Source organism: Dendrobates tinctorius, unplaced genomic scaffold (assembly GCF_039654945.1).
Source record: "Dendrobates tinctorius isolate UK_male_01 unplaced genomic scaffold, ASM3965494v1 ptg000124l, whole genome shotgun sequence".
Lineage (NCBI taxonomy): Eukaryota > Metazoa > Chordata > Amphibia > Anura > Dendrobatidae > Dendrobates > Dendrobates tinctorius.
Genome location: NW_027361792.1, coordinates 1,703,681 through 1,723,164, shown reverse-complemented (window position 1 = coordinate 1,723,164; position 19,484 = coordinate 1,703,681). Strand labels below are relative to the sequence as shown.

The following is a 19,484-nucleotide window of genomic DNA, read 5'->3' as shown; positions in this document are numbered from 1 at the left end:
TGATGTAAATTGACAAGAACTCACTCTCATAGAAGTCTCTCCTCCATGGGGTTTCTGGAGTCGGAAGACTTGAGCCACCATGTGCTCCGTAGAAGGATGCAGCAGGATCCTGCGCGAGGCCAGACCCACCATGACGTACCGGCCCATAGGGGACAAACTCACAGAGATGGCATTGGGACCTGGATAAAGAAAAAAAAAACAAAGTGGCTGCCGTGAGAACCCAGGAGTCAAAGAACGAGCACCAGACATGATCAATGATGACTGCGACGCACCAAAACGCTTGGTGAACAGGATCTCGCCGAGGTTATGCGGGGCCAGGGAATAGACGGCCAAAATGCCCTCGTCAGGGAAACCTCGCTGGCTGCTGGGTATAAAGGCGGCTAGGAGCTGCCCGTCGGCGGAGATGTCACAACTGGCGTCATTGTAGATCTTGCAGTTCTGAACGAGCACGTTGGCAGTGGCTGCAGAAACACAACATGAGAATCCATGAAAACCTTGCACCATCACGGGCAGCGGAGGGAAACGAGACCCACGCACCGTTACTGATCTCCGGTAAGTCATATTTGGTAAAGTCCCACCACTGCAATCTGTAGGTCGTGTTTGCAATGTTACTGGCCACAGCCGACTGTCCATCTCCGATCACAGCGCCTGTGAAAAGGGAAAAAAAAAAAACAGAGCGACAATCACATCACCACCAGAAAACATTGGATGTTATATGCAGAAACTTTAACGGGAAAGGCTGAAAAGTGCAAACGTTTTAGTCGAAGGTTTAGAAAATCTTTCATTAGAGACGATGAGCTGAAACAAGCATCTGCCTCTCTGAGGACCAAGGGCATCTGTCTGAGCATCATGTAATGCTCCATCTACCCAGTGCTGGCGCTGCAGGGGGTTACACGCTGGTGCCAGGTCTCTGCAGATTACAGCTGAACGCTACAGGATCCACCCATCGTAACACTTCAGATCACTTTATAGTCAAGAAAAGATTGTCCAAAGAGGCTACAAGTGTTAGAGTCCTAGGTCATAATCGTTTAAAGGGATATTGCTGAGACCTCCACAAATGCATCCATGTTGTTCTCTGCATGGTCTAGGAGACTGGCAGAGATACTACCACCTCCTCCAGTCCTATAGACAATGAATGGAGCTGTGGAGAATGGTCCCCCGCTTCCCTCTAATGGGTAACGAGCCCCTCAGCAATCAGCAATAACCATTAGGAGGTTACGGGATTATCCAAAGTTGGCCGTAACGTAGGTAATGTTATAAAATAAGGAAACATTTACCTGTTGAATCCCCCAGACCAATCTATGTCCCCACCAGTACTGGAAATTATGACAGCCCCTCCACCAGTCACTTGCCAATACTGGCCTCATAGACTAGATGTCATCACATCCGACAGACCACCAGAGCGGAAAAGAGGAATGATGGAGACTTCAAAGTACTTTAAGGCCACTATTCTAGAAAACCCCTTTAGGACTGTGCAAAAGAACTTCATAGAATAATAGACAATTTACAAGATAGAAAAAAATAAAATTATGCAGCAAGCCTTCCAACCAAACTGAAAGGGGAAAAAATGGAGGGGAGATAAGTGGATAAGAGATAGAAAAAAAAAATAAGGGGAAAAATAAAAAATTAAAGAAAAAAAATGAAATAAATGGGAATAAAAGAAAAAAAATACTGAAATAAATGAAAAAAAAAAGATAGAGGAGAAAAAAAAGAGAAAATATAAAAAGAAAAAGAATAAAGTGTAAAAACAAAAAAATTAGTGACCATATAAATTACTTAGCATGAATGAATGAATGCTTACATATTTTAGACAAGACGACAATATGCTCCTGGACCCTCTGGTGGTCTTCAGGTCCGAGGGGCCCAATTATTCTTCTACCAGATCGGTGTATGAATAAAGTAAGTGCAGGATGGAGCCGGAGACATGAAAGGGTTACTCATCGTCTGCATAGGCCACACACAAGCCATAAGGCTAAAGGACGACTCCGCTTACTCAGGAGTTTCATGCCCTGAAAATTCTGAAAGCGAACGCCGAGGAGACGGCGGGGTCAGCGGAATGTGTCCCGTGCAGCCTTTCAAGCCAGGGCCCCGGGGCCTGTACACTCCGGGAGTCCCTTAATGGAGACTTCCTAATGCAGGTCCCATTAGTTGGCTTCACACTCTATGTCCCCACCAGGCCGACGGCTCATTAGAGAACCTCATTTGCAGAGTTTGGAGCCAGACAAAGGCCGGCCGCTCGATACGGAGACGGTTAATGGAACCGCTCGGACACTGCTGCCCTTTCATTTATGAGAGTAAACTAATTAATGCTCCGATTTTCATCCACAGGATGTTACTGAAGCTGGAAAGTCACTGCCGGGTCACACCATCACCCGCTGCCTACCGTCAATGTTTTCACAGGGTTCAAAGGGTTAAACTCCCCAGAAATGGTATTTAAAGGGACGCGGAGTAAAAAGGCGCCTTATATTGGAAAAGTGTCTGCGTTCCAGTAAAGACTCACAATAAAACATGCCCTCAATGTCCTGTCATGGCACCTGGCACGGGGAACACGGCGAGACAACTCACGATCAATTACTTTCTTTGGAACCCATATGGCCAGCCATTGACTAGAACCGGACAAACACCGTGCCTCAGGAGCCGGGTGCTGACCTCTTTAGAAGGCTTATTTTGCACCTGTCTCTTGGCCTAATACCTTTAGAATAGCACCGTCCCGTTGCCTTCATGCCTCACAGCAAGTTAAAAGACACTTTTTGACAACATACCAGCCTAATATGTCCAGGACTGGCCTAATTCTCATGCTCTGTAACGTGGTACAGTTATTAGGCTCTTTAGAAGGACGTGTCGGGGTCGTAAACGACAATGAATCCTCATTCACCAGTCATTCCAAATCATTGTGCGAGCGCAAAACATCTGGTACCGATTAAGAATGACTCAGACACGCAGCTGATTCAGTCTTAGCTAATGTCCTGCATCCACACCTGTCAGGAGCAGTACAACAACTGGCTTTATTTACAAATACACAATACTATATTGAGTGTTAGGGGAAGGCGTGCATTAGGCGGGGTTTATGCAGTATACATCTAGTGTCCAGTCTCTCTCTGATTCGTCAAAACGTCTCCCGATGGTTACTCCTTCTTCACATTCCTGAGTTATCTTTTTTAGGAGAAATGAAACTTAACTTAACTCTTTAGACACTGAATTTAAGTGAAAGTGAACACTGGTAGCCATCTTTAATACAGTTACATTTGCATTAGCAAGCAATTAGGAAAAACTTATTGTTTCACAGTATAAAAATATAAAAGTTATATAAGAAAATATATTTTCACCTTGACAGACGTAGATCTGGGGATTTATACTGACAGAATATAGGCTGAACTGGATGGACAATTGTCTTTTCTCGGCCTTGCTAACTATGTTACTATGCATGTGTCTTCCACTTTTCATCACTGTTCTGCCAGCAATATAGGTACTGAAACTTCCTTTTCCTTACATTCCCACATGCTTGCTACTTCAATTACCCAATGGCTAGCCTGATCTGAAAGACTGCCTCTCTATTATACTATTATGCAGGCTCAAGTGCGCTGGAACAGAGACAAAGGTTCCCCCCCCCACTCTTCCCGTAGAGAGCTAAAGGCCCAGCCCCCACTCTTCCCGTAGAGAGCTAAAGGCCCAGCCCCCACTCTTCCCGTAGAGAGCTAAAGGCCCAGCCCCCACTCTTCCCGTAGAGAGCTAAAGGCCCAGCCCCCACTCTTCCCGTAGAGAGCTAAAGGCCCAGCCCCCACTCTTCCCGTAGAGAGCTAAAGGCCCAGCCCCCACTCTTCCCGTAGAGAGCTAAAGGCCCAGCCCCCACTCTTCCCGTAGAGAGCTAAAGGCCCAGCCCCCACTCTTCCCGTAGAGAGCTAAAGGCCCAGCCCCCACTCTTCCCGTAGAGAGCTAAAGGCCCAGCCCCCACTCTTCCCGTAGAGAGCTAAAGGCCCAGCCCCCACTCTTCCCGTAGAGAGCTAAAGGCCCAGCCCCCACTCTTCCCGTAGAGAGCTAAAGGCCCAGCCCCCACTCTTCCCGTAGAGAGCTAAAGGCCCAGCCCCCACTCTTCCCGTAGAGCTAAAGGCCCAGCCCCCACTCTTCCTGTAGAGCTAAAGGCCCATCCCCCACTCTTCCTGTAGAGCTAAAGGCCCAGCCCCCACTCTTCCTGTAGAGCTAAAGGCCCAGCCCCCACTCTTCCTGTAGAGCTAAAGGCCCAGCCCCCACTCTTCCTGTAGAGCTAAAGGCCCAGCCCCCACTCTTCCTGTAGAGCTAAAGGCCCAGCCCCCACTCTTCCTGTAGAGATAAAAGCCCGCTCATACAATTACCGTGTGGACAGGGGATAAGAACAAGCCTTTAGTTTATTTGGGAACTTGTGCACCCCCCCAGGGGTAAATCAAGAGATCAGCAGCAAACTGTGACAGCTGCACCCAGTACATAATGTATTGCCCCCCAGGTTATAATGTGGTCCCCACATACTTCTAGGCGGTCGGAGGATGTGGCGATCATTCATTGCTCAGTTATTTCTACCGAACACATCTAATCTTACACGTAGAAAGCCTGTGGCATCTGCAAGCCCCCCATATCTTGGTAACGGCCCTCTGTAAGCGCTGGAGTTCGGAGCCTTCCATCCAGATCTACACAGGTTAATGTGCGCATCTGCTGCCCGACCAGGCGCTGACAACCGCTGCAGATCTGACATTTCAAAGACGACGCAGCTGACGGCTCCTCTGCGGGGACATTCATCTCTAAATTATCTTCCGAAAACAATTCTGCGGCTGATTTAATGCTCAATCGACTATTAAATGGCAGGAAAGATCATGCACACGGCCCCCCGCAGCACCGATCGGAAAGAAGAAAAAGAGAGAGCAAATATGAGGAATGGCACGGACACAACATCCAGGGCACAGAACGTACGGCAACGTCGCAGTAGGTGACGTGAGGACAGATCACACATGATGGGACTGGCGTTCACTGTAGAGTTTTCCTGGCAGGGATGATGCCACTTTAATTACACTATAAACCCCCGGGAATAGAACTCTGTAACCAAGGCAACAACACAGAGAGGGGGCTTCGTAACCTGGGCATTAGAAGATTGCATGCTCAGGACTTAGGACAGCAAAGGAAGCGTCCTACTCGCATGAAGCATTCGAGGGGAGCATCCGCAGCTGCATGGGCCCCCGTGTCGTCATGGCAACCAAATCGCTGGCTTGCTCTCCCCTCGTTACAGCGAGAGGTAATTGGGTTAATTATCCCCTCACGAAAAGGTTTCCTGATGCTCGTATTCAAGGGGGTCATCGGAATAACTCAGGCGGCATCTGCTGTAAATATCCTTCAGAGATTCTGCATTCCCGTGATGTCGAGAAGAACAGGGGTCCTGCAAGGGTCGGAGGAAACAAAAATGCGCTACGGTCCAAAATGCAACGGAAAACGAGGATAAATGCAAGGATGTATGGGCACGTTCACCAGGACTGGTGCAAGGAAACGTGGTGCCACGGTCTGCCGCTGCTCCGAACATCGGGTGCAGGACGGAGCAGGGATGGCACAGTCGCCTGGTTCTGCACCCCATCTCTCTGATGTTCCAGAATTAGCAGAGTTCGACTTTAGAGCCGCGTACAATGAAGTAATGACTAAAGGATTGGCCAAATGATGTGTAGACAGGACAGGTGACCGCTGCAGGCCAGTGTAAAACCCACTGCGGACAGTGATTAGATTTAGAGGTCACGTGTAATGTCAGCAGGCAGCGGGGATTTGTTGGCAGTGGATGACAGAGGTTAGATAAAACAAACAGCCCCCCGCCTCTATGGTGCCCTAGGCAGCGGATCGCTGCTTCTGTGGTTAACCATGTACTGCAGTTAAAAATATGGCGAAGGTCACAATGGGCGTCGTACGAGCGCGCCTTACCCCGACGCCTAATGAGACAAGCGTCTGCGGGCCCAGATCAGGCCAGCACGCCGATCAGAGGGGAACAGGAAAATCTGACAGCAGAAGTTAATTAAAGGGTTTATAATATAAATGTCTCATCATTGGGGGTTCCCTGATATGCCAGGAGGCGGTCATATGTATCCCCAGAATGAAAGCAAAACTGACCACAAGAAGCAAGAGAAGAAACTCTACCTTCTCTGCATTCAGTCTGCGGCAGCCACACCGAGGGAACGTTTCTGACATTTCTTATGTCCGCATCGGATGGTGAGAGGTGCGGAGGACATGGCAGAGGAATGCTACTTGCCAGATCTTGTGCACATTCGGTAGGTATCTACAAGTGTCCCAGTATAACAGGACTGGTGGACGATACTCACCGATACCATCACAGTCCCATCATAACAGAACTGGTGCACGATACCCACCGATACCATCACAGTCCCATCATAACAGAACTGGTGCACGATACCCACCGATGCCGTCACAGTCCCATTATAACAGAACTGGTGCACGATACCCACCGATACCATCACAGTCCCATCATAACAGAACTGGTGCACGATACCCACCGATGCCGTCACAGTCCCATTATAACAGAACTGGTGCACGATACCCACCGATGCAGTCACAGTCCCATTGTAACAGGACTGGTGCACGATACCCACCGATGCCGTCACAGTCCCATTGTAACAGGACTGGTGCACGATACCCACCGATGCCGTCACAGTCCCATTGTAACAGGACTGGTGTAGGATACCCACCGATGCCTGGCAGGACCTCATTAGCGCCTCTTGCCTCAAAAGTGAGCAACAAAGCTCAGAAGTCCATAAACCTTCATTTACATATTCCATGCACAGAAATAATGGGACCTTCTCCTCCTGTCCCCGAAACGGATTATATAATGGGGTGAAGCTCAGGTTGCTGCGTCCATTTCAGCACAAACCTCCCTAGTGCTCTGCCTGAAATAGACGCAGCAACGATGGCTCCAGCTGCGGCCCCTCACACACGAGCACTGGAGGGAGAAGGGGGGATACAATGGAGGTTTCCTTACACACAAAAAGTAAAACTTCTATTCAGCAAAGAGAACAGGATGATTAGATGGCGTTTGCCCCCAGCCTCACCCGCCAGGACGCGGTTGACAGAGGAGTGCGTGGCTAGTCCCGGCTGACCCCGTTCATGAAAAATCCCGGCATAGGGAAGGTATTCGGGCAGCAGAAATCTCCTGCAATGAGAGGAAACAAAGTCACGAAAAGCAAGAAGCACAAAATCCAGAGGCGAGAAAAACACAAGGGGGCACCACTGACAAGGGATCAAACCCAACCCATACAATTGTATACCACTTAGAAGAAAGAAGAAAGGAAATGGGCAAAAAAGGGGATCACCTAGGGCAAGATTTTAGCATCAAAAATGTAAATCTTTATTATGACTCACAAAACAAGCACATAAACAGTTAAAACCATTTAAAAATCGCCACACATGTGACTTACAAGAATCATTAGGTTCGAAATAGAACCAAAAACTCACAGCTATAACACTCCACCACAATTGAGACCTGGAAAGATAACCTTTAACCATATAAATGGCATATCATAATAGGGACCCCTTACAGGTTCAGTTGCTAATACAACCCATTGCGCAAACAGAGACACGGCATGCATGTAACCAGAATAACTTGCTCACATACATACGTTATATGCATGTCTTTGATAGATGTTTTTTTAGTAATCACTATTGGACTGTGTGCGCCTAAAGGAGTAAGGTATTGAAATGTTAGATATTGTATGGTGGGATGGTAGGTGGACCTTACCTTCTCTCATATTTAGGCCACTTTTATGGATGGGACATGTTGCAAAAATTAAGTCAGATTTACTGTTTATTCCTACAGGTTCACTAAGGTGGACAGGGTGTGTCATACAGGGGCAATTGAATATCTGTTTGTGCAACTCTCATTTGAATTTGTAAAAATACGTTGAGGACCAGGGAACATGTATGTGAGCAAGTTATTCTGGTTACATGCATGCCGTGTCTCTGTTTGCATATGAGGAATGCTTTATTTGTCTTCAATAAGATTTAACTCAAACATTATCGCACCCTTTTCTTTGTATATACAATGTGCAATGGGTTGTATTAGCAACTGAACCTGTAAGGGGTCCCTATTATGATATGCCATTTATATGGTTAAAGGTTATCTTTCCAGGTCTCAATTAATTGTGGTGGCGTGTTATAGCTGTGAGTTTTTGGCTCTATTTCGAACCTAATGATTCTTGTAAGTCATGTGTGACGATTTTTAAATGGTTTTAACTGTTTATGTGTTTGTTTTGTGAGTCATAATAAAGAATGTTAAATTTTTGATGCTAAAATCTTGCCCTAGGTGATCCCCTTTTTTGCCCATTTCCTTTCTTCTAAGTAAAATCCAGAGGCGACAAAGCCTCTTGTGGTGATGAGAGGCGGCAGAAGAGACGGGACCTCATACGGTAGAAACTCACAAGAAGCAAGTAAAAAACTGCGGCAGCAGAATGAGGAAAGTAAGAGTTACCTGGGAACGAAGCGGCCCAGCGATGGAGCCGACATGCGGGCATTCCTGGGGGTTCGGTGCCGAGATCGGTCCCCGTTATCTCTGCGGGAAGAATAAAAACTTTACTTACATTAATAAAGTGGATATAACAGAAAGTCAGGGAAAAGCAAAGATCCAATGCTGTTGTCAGGAGGGACAGGACGATGACTTATGGGGCTCTCCTTCATTAATGGGGACGTCCCATATCACTTGTGACCAGGATGTATGATCGCTGGGGGTCCACCTTACTGGGACACCTGTGGATGGAGGTCGCAAATGCACCTATGTGAATAGGTAGGTACTGAGCATGTGTGACAGCTGCTTCTATCACGGTCTATAGCAGTGAAGGTCTTACATGCTAAATACCGCTACATTCACACAAGGGACATTGGACCCCTTTGTTCTCCGCCTCCGGACCCCCTGAGTTCATACATAGATCGTCCATAGATCAGAGCTAAATGACATTGGTTTACAAGAGGAATCTGAATGCAGGGACGCCATGGACCATTCGAGGGGTTATCCTCGGACGAGCAGAGCCGATAACGATACAACCCTGCTGAAACACAAGCACAATCAGCGCGTATTGATCTGGTTGGGCAGAGGTGCGGGTCCAACCTCATCGCCACCGCTCACGTCCACTACAAAAGTAGGCAGCTCATTGTCTTGAAAGAAAATCCAAGCAAGAGAATGCAATTCTTGCCACCAGTACACAAGTGGTTACACTGGTACTAGAACTGGTGGGCAAGTGGGAGAGATCTGCAGGTAACCTTCCCACCTGTCTGATGCTGTGCCTTCCTGCACCAATTGCAAATGAGTTGAGTTTGCAGGATCACCAGGTTGTCACCGCCCCATAACCGCACCTACATTGGAAGAAGTGGCACGTAAGCAGTTAAGGATGCGCTAGAAATGTGTACGGAGCCATTTCTGCTCACAAAACATCGGCAGGTGCTCCGACACAAAGACCAAACTTCCCACCTCTCTGCAGAGAGACGGCCGTTGGGAGCTGTAGAGCAAGGAGAAAGGACTTCTCCTAAACCGTGTCAGCGCCCTGCAGTCTACACATCAAAGCTAGTCTCCCGCAGAACCCAGCACAACCATATGACAGTGGCGGCTCTGGTCTCCGTACAGAAGGTGCGGGGCGGATCACCTATAGACACGCGTACAAGGGAAACAAAGTTTCAGAAAAGAGGAGAGTGAAAAATGGGGCTCCACTCATAGCATGCATTATGGAGCGCAGTGTACAATACCCCGGAGACTTCCCATGTAGCAGCGTCGCTATTTGTGGTCTGACATTAAAGGCCTCAAGATAAAAAACTACAAGGTGCAGCGACTGCCGAGCTCCTTATGTAGTTGGAGACCCCCAATATTTTGTCCAGGGCTTGGCTGATCTCTATATAAAAAGGAGTGTGTGTGTGTGTGTGTGTGTGTGTGTGTGTGTATATATATATATATATATATACACACACATATATATATATATATATATATATATATATATATATATATATATATATATATATATATATATATATATATATATATATATATATATATCACCAACCAATCACGAAGCATCTCATTTCACCAGAGCTGTTCAAAAGAAGCTGAGCTGTGATTGGTTGCTATGAGCAACAGTTTTCCCACTTGACAACACCTCAGCAAACACTGACATGGTGGGAGAAATATAGCATCCCCGGGAACATAAGCTCCCAGCCATTGTCTGCCCCCCAGAAAGGAGCAGAGACCACATGACAAATGAATCCCCCCCTCCCTGCCCATATCCCCATCACACATCCTCCATCCCGTAGGCACATCTTGCCTCTTAAAGGGATCATTGGTATGGAAGTCAGAGCAAATCCATCCAGCACTTTGGTTTTGACCCCAGGCCTCTCTTAAAGGGATCCCCGGTATGGAAGTTAGGACCGTTCCACTCAGCTCTGTGGTTCTGACCCCAGGGTCTCCTAAAGCGATCATTGGTATGGAATTTAGGGCAATCCACTCTGCGCTTTGGTACTGACCCCCAGGCCCTTCTTAAAGGGATCTCCGGTATGGAAGTCATGGCAAATCCGTTCAGCGCTTTAATTCTGACCCCAAGGCCTCTCTTAAAGGGATCCCTGGTATGGAAGTCAGGGCAATTGCCTTCAAATGCTCTGGTACTGACCGCAAGCTCTCTTAAAGGGATCTCCTGTATGGAAGTTAGGGCAAATCCCTCGGCGCTCTGATTCTGACCCCAGGGTTCTATTAAAGGGATCATTGGTATGCAAGTCAGGGCAAATCCACTCAGCACTCTGGTTCTGATCCCAGGCTCTCTTAAAGGGATCCCCGGTATGGAAGTTAGGGCAAATCCCTCAGCGCTCTGGTTCTGACCCAAGTCCGCTCTTAAAAGGGATCCTCGGTACGGAAGTGAGGGAAAATCCACTCTGCGCTTTGGTACTGACCCCAGGCCTCTCTTAAAGGGATCTCCGGTATGGAAGTTAGGGCAAATCCCCCAGCGCTCTGATTCTCACCCCAGGCTTCTATTAAAGGGACCTCCTGTATGGAAGTCAGGGCAAATCCACTCAGCGCTCTGGTTCTGACGCCAGGCCTCTCTTAAAGCAATCCCCAGTATGGAAGTTAGGACCGTTCCACTCAGCGCTCTGGTTCTGACTCCAGGCTGCCGGGATGATGTGGGATATTAGGGGTAGTAGTCCGGTAGCTCTTGCCGATGGGATGATGTGGGACATTAGGGGTAGTAGTCCGGTGGCTCTGGCTGACGGGATGATGTGGGACATAACGGGTAGTAGTCCGGTGGCTCTGGCTGACGGGATGATGTGGGACATTACGGGTAGTAGTCCGGTGGCTCTGGCTGACGGGATGATGTGGGACATTACGGGTAGTAGTCCGGTGGCTCTGGCTGATGGGATGATGTGGGACATTACGGGTAGTAGTCCGGTGGCTCTGGCTGACGGGATGATGTGGGACATTACGGGTAGTAGTCCGGTGGCTCTGGCTGACGGGATGATGTGGGACATTACGGGTAGTAGTCCGGTGGCTCTGGCTGACGGGATGATGTGGGACATTACGTGTAGTAGTCCGGTGGCTCTGGCTGACGGGATGATGTGGGACATTAGGGGTAGTAGTCGGGTGGCTCTGGCTGATGGGATGATGTGGGATATTAGGGGTAGTAGTCCGGTGGCTCTGGCTGACGGGATGATGTGGGACATTAGGGGTAGTAGTCCGGTGGCTCTGGCTGACGGGATGATGTGGGACATTACGGGTAGTAGTCCGGTGGCTCTGGCTGACGGGATGATGTGGGACATTACGGGTAGTAGTCCGGTGGCTCTGGCTGACGGGATGATGTGGGACATTACGTGTAGTAGTCCGGTGGCTCTGGCTGACGGGATGATGTGGGACATTAGGGGTAGTAGTCGGGTGGCTCTGGCTGATGGGATGATGTGGGATATTAGGGGTAGTAGTCCGGTGGCTCTGGCTGACGGGATGATGTGGGACATTAGGGGTAGTAGTCCGGTGGCTCTGGCTGACGGGATGATGTGGGACATTACGGGTAGTAGTCCGGTGGCTCTGGCTGACGGGATGATGTGGGACATTACGGGTAGTAGTCCGGTGGCTCTGGCTGACGGGATGATGTGGGACATTACGGGTAGTAGTCCGGTGGCTCTGGCTGATGGGATGATGTGGGACATTACGTGTAGTAGTCCGGTGGCTCTGGCTGACGGGATGATGTGGGACATTAGGGGTAGTAGTCCGGTGGCTCTGGCTGACGGGATGATGTGGGACATTACGGGTAGTAGTCCGGTGGCTCTGGCTGACGGGATGATGTGGGACATTAGGGGTAGTAGTCCGGTAGCTCTGACTGACGGGACGATGTGGGATATTAGAGGTAGTAGTCCGGTGGCTCTGGCTGACGGGACGATGTGGGATATTAGAGGTAGTAGTCCGGTGGCTCTGGCTGACGTGGGATATTAGAGGTAGTAGTCCGGTAGCTCTGGCTCACGGGATGATGTAGGATATTAGTGATAGTAGTCCGGCGGCTGTGATGGGACGATGTGGGATATTAGGGGTAGTAGTCCGGTAGCCCTGGCTGACTGGATGATGTGGGATATTATAGCGAATGCGGCTATGTGGAATGGGCAGGGCTATACACAGCTATAATATATATCTCTCTTATAATTTGTTATAACTAACCGTAGTTACTATGCCCGGGCAGCGCCGGGCTCTTCAGCTAGTATGAATATAAAAGGGTTGTCCTATAAGGAACCTCAATTCTGTGTATGATCTCTGGGCATCTGACTGACGGGACCGCTCCAATCTGTAGCCGCTGTGTGAGCATGTGAGACCACGGCGCCATTCATTGTCTATAGGGGGGTGGTCGCATGGGATCCCGGCCACTCCACTCCTATAACGTCTGAAAGAAGCGCAAGACCAACGTTTTCTCATTGATGAGAAGTTCTAGTAATCTGTGCTTGTAAAAATGTCTCAGGATGGTTTAGATCCCTCTAAAAACTTTTTAGACGAAACCTGACAGAGATCACCAATGATTCACCTCAGAGACCCCCAAAAGAAAGAAGACATTCTATTTGGGGGGATAGATGATCCAAAAGACAGTACCCTAATGCCATAATTGCACATCCGTGTGTCACGGTCCGAGCACAGACCGGCCTGGAGTCTCCTCAGATATATAGTTCAGGTCAGGACCTTCGCGGACTGTGACATGTGTGAATGCCACCTAACATGGGTCGTATGACACTTTCCTTTAATTAAAGGGGTTGTATCAGCAAAAATATCACGGAGGGCTCCTCCTCGTGACTCAGACTGGCAGACGTCAGCGGTATTTTATTTCAATTTCCGCCATGAAACCCTAAAAAGATGATCAGAAAAGTCGGAGCAAAGTCGATCACCTGATTGATGGTCTCGACCTAGGACTTTATGGACAGACATGTAATATATACACTGGATAGCAGCTTTTTCAACTTAGATTACTGCAGCCAATCAGTGAGTGCGGTCCGGGGACAAGTGATAAATCCACGTCGTATTTACAGCACAGATAAAATAAACAGATGCGGAGAACGGCTCTGGGATGAGAGCGCTTGATTATTCCGCGTGTCCCTATTGTATCAGGATTACAGATTACACGAGAGGCGACACACGCTGAGGCCGGAATATATAAATACAGAGCACACCGATCACTCATTTGTTAGGAGCGTCCTCCAGCCTCGCTGAATATCTATTATACCGCAACCTATTTAGAGGCCAGGAATAGTGGTGGGATTGCGAAACGATAGGGAAGTGGTATCACTCGGGGCTCAGCAGGAGACTGACATGAGGGGGCTCCTTACTCAAACTCCTCGAACTCCAGGTCTCCAGGTTCTACAGCCCCTTGTCCCTCGCTGGAGGATGGTGCGGAGGCCGAGGATCGGACGCGGTTCTGGTGGTACCGCATGGAGCGTTGCCGGATGCTGTCCCTCCGTGACAGATACTGAATCATCCGTTGTGCGTAATAAGCGGCTGGTGATAACCTGCGGGGGGACAGAAACGTCGTCAGTGCCAATATATACCACCAATCTGCCGGACCTCTACTTTCCGGACAAGTCTACAGTACGAAAAAAAAAAAAAAAGTCGCCTCCGTCAGCTCCTGCGCCCGAGGGGTCACTGACCAGGGAACATTTCTGCCCTAATTTACTCCACAGCTAAAATCCCCCAACTATTAATAATATGGCGGCGCCACACAAAAGCTACAAAGTGTATGGTCAACTACTAGGGAGGAGAAAGTTATTCGCAGGATCCTGGTCCAGTAATCCGTGGCCACCGGACTGAACTGCCGGTGACCCCAGTGCCTCTTAGGACTAGCCAGCCCGGTGTGTAATGTGAACATGACACTGCACTAAGCAAAGGAGAGCCGGGGAAGAGGATGGTAGGAGAAGTTGGCAGGGCTCCCGGCAAGCACCGCAGGATACTGACTGGACCACCGACAGGTCGCCGACACTGCCACTGGACCAGGTTCCTGCCAACTGTTTCCCTCATGTCTAGCAACCATTCATTTTGCAAAAATTCGTACTTTTTTATTTTTTGCCTGACTTTTTAAAAAAGGTTTAAAAATCTGAAGAAAAACTAAACCTGGAAAAACGACTAACTGAAATATGAAAGTGGTCCCCAAGTCAGTCTGTACTATAATCATCTAAGCCCCTCATATAGTCAGATGTGTGGGAACCCTGCAGAGAACACAGGGTTAATCAGCTGATCTGCTCAATCATTGGCCGGTGACTGCTCTCAGCCTGGGGGAAGAGCTTTGGCATATGCTGTGCTTGCAGGCAGAGCAGAGGGGGGAGGCTCCTGCTGCAGCCACAGTGGGGAGGACATGGCTGATCTGCCAGCACACAGAGGTTTCTGTACCGATCGCTCAAGTTTAATTGTAATGTGTGACGAAATTGGACTTTTTCTTGTGTATTTTTGGTGTTTATTGCAGCTTTATGGTTAGGATACAGGAAGCCTTACCTGGCCGGATCGGGGTAAATGGGATGCTCTCGGGATCCAGTGCCATCATAGCGGGAGAGAGAGATCAGGGAGGACTCCAGGAGCCGCCTAGAAGACAAGTCATAGATTACTCCATGTAACGTTTGTAGCCCCTGGACCAGACATGTCACAACCCACAGCTGAGATTTAGCCCTTGAAAACATGGGGTAATAAAGGGAGAAATATCAAGGACAGAGACATTTGTGTATGGAGCCACCTCCTAACAAGCAGCAATGGCCATCCTCGCCACGTCACTACATTGCTAAATGCATGTGCTGCCCCCTACGGTCTGAAGACCACAAACTAATGCAAAGAAGACTCCAGGCGACCAGCTCCACAAGCCACGGACAATACAAGATGGAGGCTCCTTTGGGTGCGCAGGTTTGGACCTACATCTCTCAGGTTTGGAGGCCTAATGGCACCAAATATATGTGCAGTAAATCCATCCTTTGGGTTTGCTCACACATTGCGCATCTGCAGCGACTTTCCTACTCGTTTGTGCGGCAGAAACCATGCAGCAAAATGAAAGATTCCTGACATCTCTGGCACACGCCGATTATTTCTTGCAGATTTGAATCATAAAATTTTTTCGCGTCTGCTCGTTCAGCGATTTTCACCCAAACGAAAAGCAAAAACACATCCGAAAAATGTGCGGATTTTACGCAGCGTTTTTCCTGCCAACATTCTGGTTTTTGTTTCAGATAAATATGCTGCAAAACCTAAACGTGTTCACATCGCCTTAAGACCCCCACACAGAAATCTTGCCCTCCATGGAAGAGCTGGCAACATGGCTGCTAGGAGATGACAGCCGGGATTCTCCTTAATACTCAGTCCCCGGATGCATTTCTTCACCGCGGTCAGTAATTGTCTTTTCTCCATCACATTCCGGCCTCTTCCCTTGGTGGGCTCTTCAGACCCTCCACAGCTGACCGCCTGCAGTAGCACAAATCACCTGTCACCAGCTTACCTTCCATAACACTGATGCTTCCCGGGGCGCCAATACTTTCCTAACATTGCACAAATACTAATTATTTTGCGATTCCTGGATTCTATCAGTAACATCAGAATAAGGCGGGTTTTACACATCAGTTTACAAGCCGCAACCAGGACTATGAACGATGCAACCCTGTTCGATGGAAGCCGTGTTATAATGGCCGGGAGCCAGCAGGAAAATATTAGCCCCTAGGACTGTGTGATGTGAAATCCTCCAACACACTTGAGTGCGGGCAGAGGGGCACAGCGGGACCTATATGGGGTCTACAATGCGGTGTACATTAAAGTCTCTGCAGGAAAAGGGCCCCAGAGTGTAAAAACCGGCCCCAAAGTCTCAGGGCCAAAGAGTAAAATACGTCAGGAAGGATGGATGATTGCAAGCACCGATGCAATGCGGCTTATACCTGAGGATTCCCAGACGCCGAAACTTCCCAATTATCCTGGGACACAGGAGCCACAAAATCGGCAGAAATAAGCGTGGCCCCTCCTGAAAGTGGTGATCGGATTGTGATCGCCCCAGAAGAATAATGCAAGACATGAAGTCTCACGACCACGTGGATACTCGGCACGTCATGTGTGGAGGAAGCGGCTGTCCCTGCACCTAGTGTGCCGTGCACATTGCACTGCCATTTTTCAGTCTTGTCATGTGAACTGCGCCACTGATCGTGGCTGGTCCACGGACCGTGACCTGACTCAGACCTTAGGCTGCATGATGATCGTGGTAAAAACTCCAGTAACGTGCAGGAAAACAGCAGAAGACTTGTGAGGAGAGCAGGGAAATAAGACAAATTCCCACCACGACCGTCACCATGGAGCCACGGCGTTAGGCTCATATACTCTTGGCCACTGACCGGCCTCGTTTGCCCTTAGTCTGGCTGAAAGCCGTGGGCATCTGCAGACCAAATCGACCCATTACATAAAGTATGGGTGAATGAGGTAGAAGTATTACCGGATGTACACATGCGGCTGAGGGCAGGATAACCGGGGGGCAGCTGTGGGAAGAGTGGGGGGCGCATTGTTCTTTTAGCATAAACAGTGCCACGGTATTTCCAAGCCGCCATGTGCAGATGTGCGCAGGGTTCATCGCTTCCGCTAAAGCCTAAATGCCAATTGTTCAGCCTTCTCTGCCCTCAATCAGTACGGAGAATCATCCGCACGCCGCGCTCAGAATTCCATTAAATGGAGAATCTTCTGCTGTAAGGAGCAGATTTTCCGCCTGGTGACAAAGCTGCTCGTAAGGGATATGGATATTAAAGGGGGGATGGCAGAGAAGGGTCCGGAGAGCAGGGACGTCATTCAGAAGACGGTCTCCACCGACAGGTGAATTCGCTGCAGATTCTGAGGCACAAATAAAATATCCGGTGGACCTGAGAGCATCGGCCACGACTAATCTGACGCAGCACTGTGATCGCGGTCCATAGCCGATCCACGGAGTAAGGGCACAAGAGTGTGGAATGCCCCCAAACACAAAAAAAATCCTAAAATAGAGATTGCACAAGAATGATGCCCATAGAAAGGCAGAGTCACAGCAGCGAGTTTCCGATGATCAGTCAGTGAGCTCCTTCTGTGGTCAGCATCACTTATCTCTCTTCTCCTGAAGATGCTTCTAAGCTGAATTAGGACCAGATGGAAAACAAAAGGTTCAGAGCCACAGTAAAAAATGGCCACTGCTGTGTACAGTAATACATAGAGGGAGGAGAAGACAGGATCAGTAATGTACGTACCATACATCGTGACTCCACCAGCAGAATAGTGAGTGCAGCTCTGGAGTATAATACAGGAGGTAACTCAGGATCAGTGATGTAATGTATGTACACAGTGACTGCACCAGCAGAATAGTGAGTGCAGCTCTGGGGTATAATACAGGAAGTAACTCAGGATCAGTAATGTAATGTATGTACACAGTGACTATACCAGCAGAATAGTGAGTGCAGCTCTGGAGTATAATACAGGACATAACTCAGGATCAGTAATGTAATGTATGTACACAGTGACTGCACCAGCAGAATAGTGAGTGCAGCTCTGGAGTATAATACAGGACATAACTCAGGATCAGTAATGTAATGTATGTACACAGTGACTGCACCAGCAGAATAGTGAGTGCTGCTCTGGAGTATAATACAGGAGGTAACTCAGGATCAGTAATGTAATGTATGTACACAGTGACTGCACCAGCAGAATAGTGAGTGCAGCTCTGGAGTATAATACAGGAAATAACTCAGGATCAGTAATGTAATGTATGTACACAGTGACTGCACCAGCAGAATAGTGTTCACTGGTGACAATCTTGCACAGAAGCGCTCGTATAATGACGGTCACATTCGCTGATAGATCTGCAGTAATCCCCGGTGCCATACAATTCCCCAACCTATAGTCGGGGTCCAGGGTTACCCCACAGTCACTGGTGACAGATGTTGCACTTTTCGCTTTGCTCTGGGGGGGCACATAAAGACCTGGATGAGCGGGATGAGACGTGAGGAGACAGAGGCCATTCACCGTCTCCGTCATGTCTCTTCGAGCGTCTGATTCTTAAGCGCGGGGATTTTCCTTTTGATTCTGAGTGCCTTTGTACTTTGCCGTTTCATTAAAAATGTTCCATTTTCTCCCAGATTGGAATTTACATATCCTATTAGGACGAACAAAGGAGTGGAAGATGCGGCACTGGCAAAGGCTCGTCTCTGCTCGATGCCGCTCGTCTCCCCCCTCTGTGAAGGCCGGGTGGATGCCGGCTACCATTCTCCAGGGTGGAAGAAAGGAATTGAGGGCAGAAAGATGCTGAATTGTGCTTCACATTACTAAAAAAAAACAAAAAAAAAAAAAAAACACTTATCTGTGACAGCAGGTTTAGAGCGGCAGGAAACCGCCAACCAGCCCGGACGGCGCGGGGCCCGGAGCTAAGCTTCTTTTCAGAGAGGACAGATAAAGAACGGGGGAGAAGGAAGATAAGGCAGAGAAAGCGCAGAGAGGGGATGTATGCGGCGCAGAAGATGCTGGCGAGGAGGGAGTCAGAAGGGGCCGCTGCCCAGAGGTGGCAGGATGGAGCGCGGCCCACGGACGGAGGAGACTGAGCACAACATGGGATGATGGACCCCGCGCCATCACTTTACAAATCTCTGCGCAGCGCATCATTTTTCTCTGGACCGTGCCGCAGCAGAGCAGATTATCTCTGACCCGGCTTGGAGTGATAAAAAACCGGACACCGAAGAAGAAATACATTTAAAGGGGTAATCGCATCTTGTTAAAGCTCTTAAATGGGTACTCGCCTAGGAAATGACATTCCTTTACAACTGCTGGGGAAAAGGACTTATTGGGATAACCACCAGCATGGCGACCATAGTAAAGCAAGGCCGCCCTGAAAATGCCAAGACAGGAGGCGATTGGGGCTGAGGTGCTGAAGAAAAACTGTGAAGGGGTGCAATCTGCTAAACCAGCTCTCAATGAGAGCGCCAAAGATAAAACGGGGCTGTAGAACTAAATCTGCATT

The 19,484-nt window shown here is 48.8% G+C and overlaps 1 protein-coding gene across 5 annotated transcripts in view; it reads right to left on the bottom strand.

Annotated features, from left to right (window-relative positions):
- AMBRA1 (autophagy and beclin 1 regulator 1) overlaps positions 1-19,484 on the bottom strand; it is a 62,258-nt gene that overhangs the window by 15,153 nt on the left and 27,621 nt on the right. For 4 of the 5 annotated variants that reach the window (XM_073541671.1, XM_073541674.1, XM_073541675.1 and 1 more), the window contains exons 8-14: positions 14,990-15,076; positions 13,834-14,013; positions 8,480-8,578; positions 7,065-7,165; positions 538-648; positions 273-461; positions 25-179 (exon numbers count right to left, since the gene is read on the bottom strand). In XM_073541671.1, coding sequence (XP_073397772.1) covers positions 25-179; positions 273-461; positions 538-648; positions 7,065-7,165; positions 8,480-8,578; positions 13,834-14,013; positions 14,990-15,076 — 922 coding nt within the window. The remainder of the gene's footprint in view (positions 1-24; positions 180-272; positions 462-537; positions 649-7,064; positions 7,166-8,479; positions 8,579-13,833; positions 14,014-14,989; positions 15,077-19,484) is intronic. The other variant, XM_073541673.1, reaches the window with a different exon arrangement.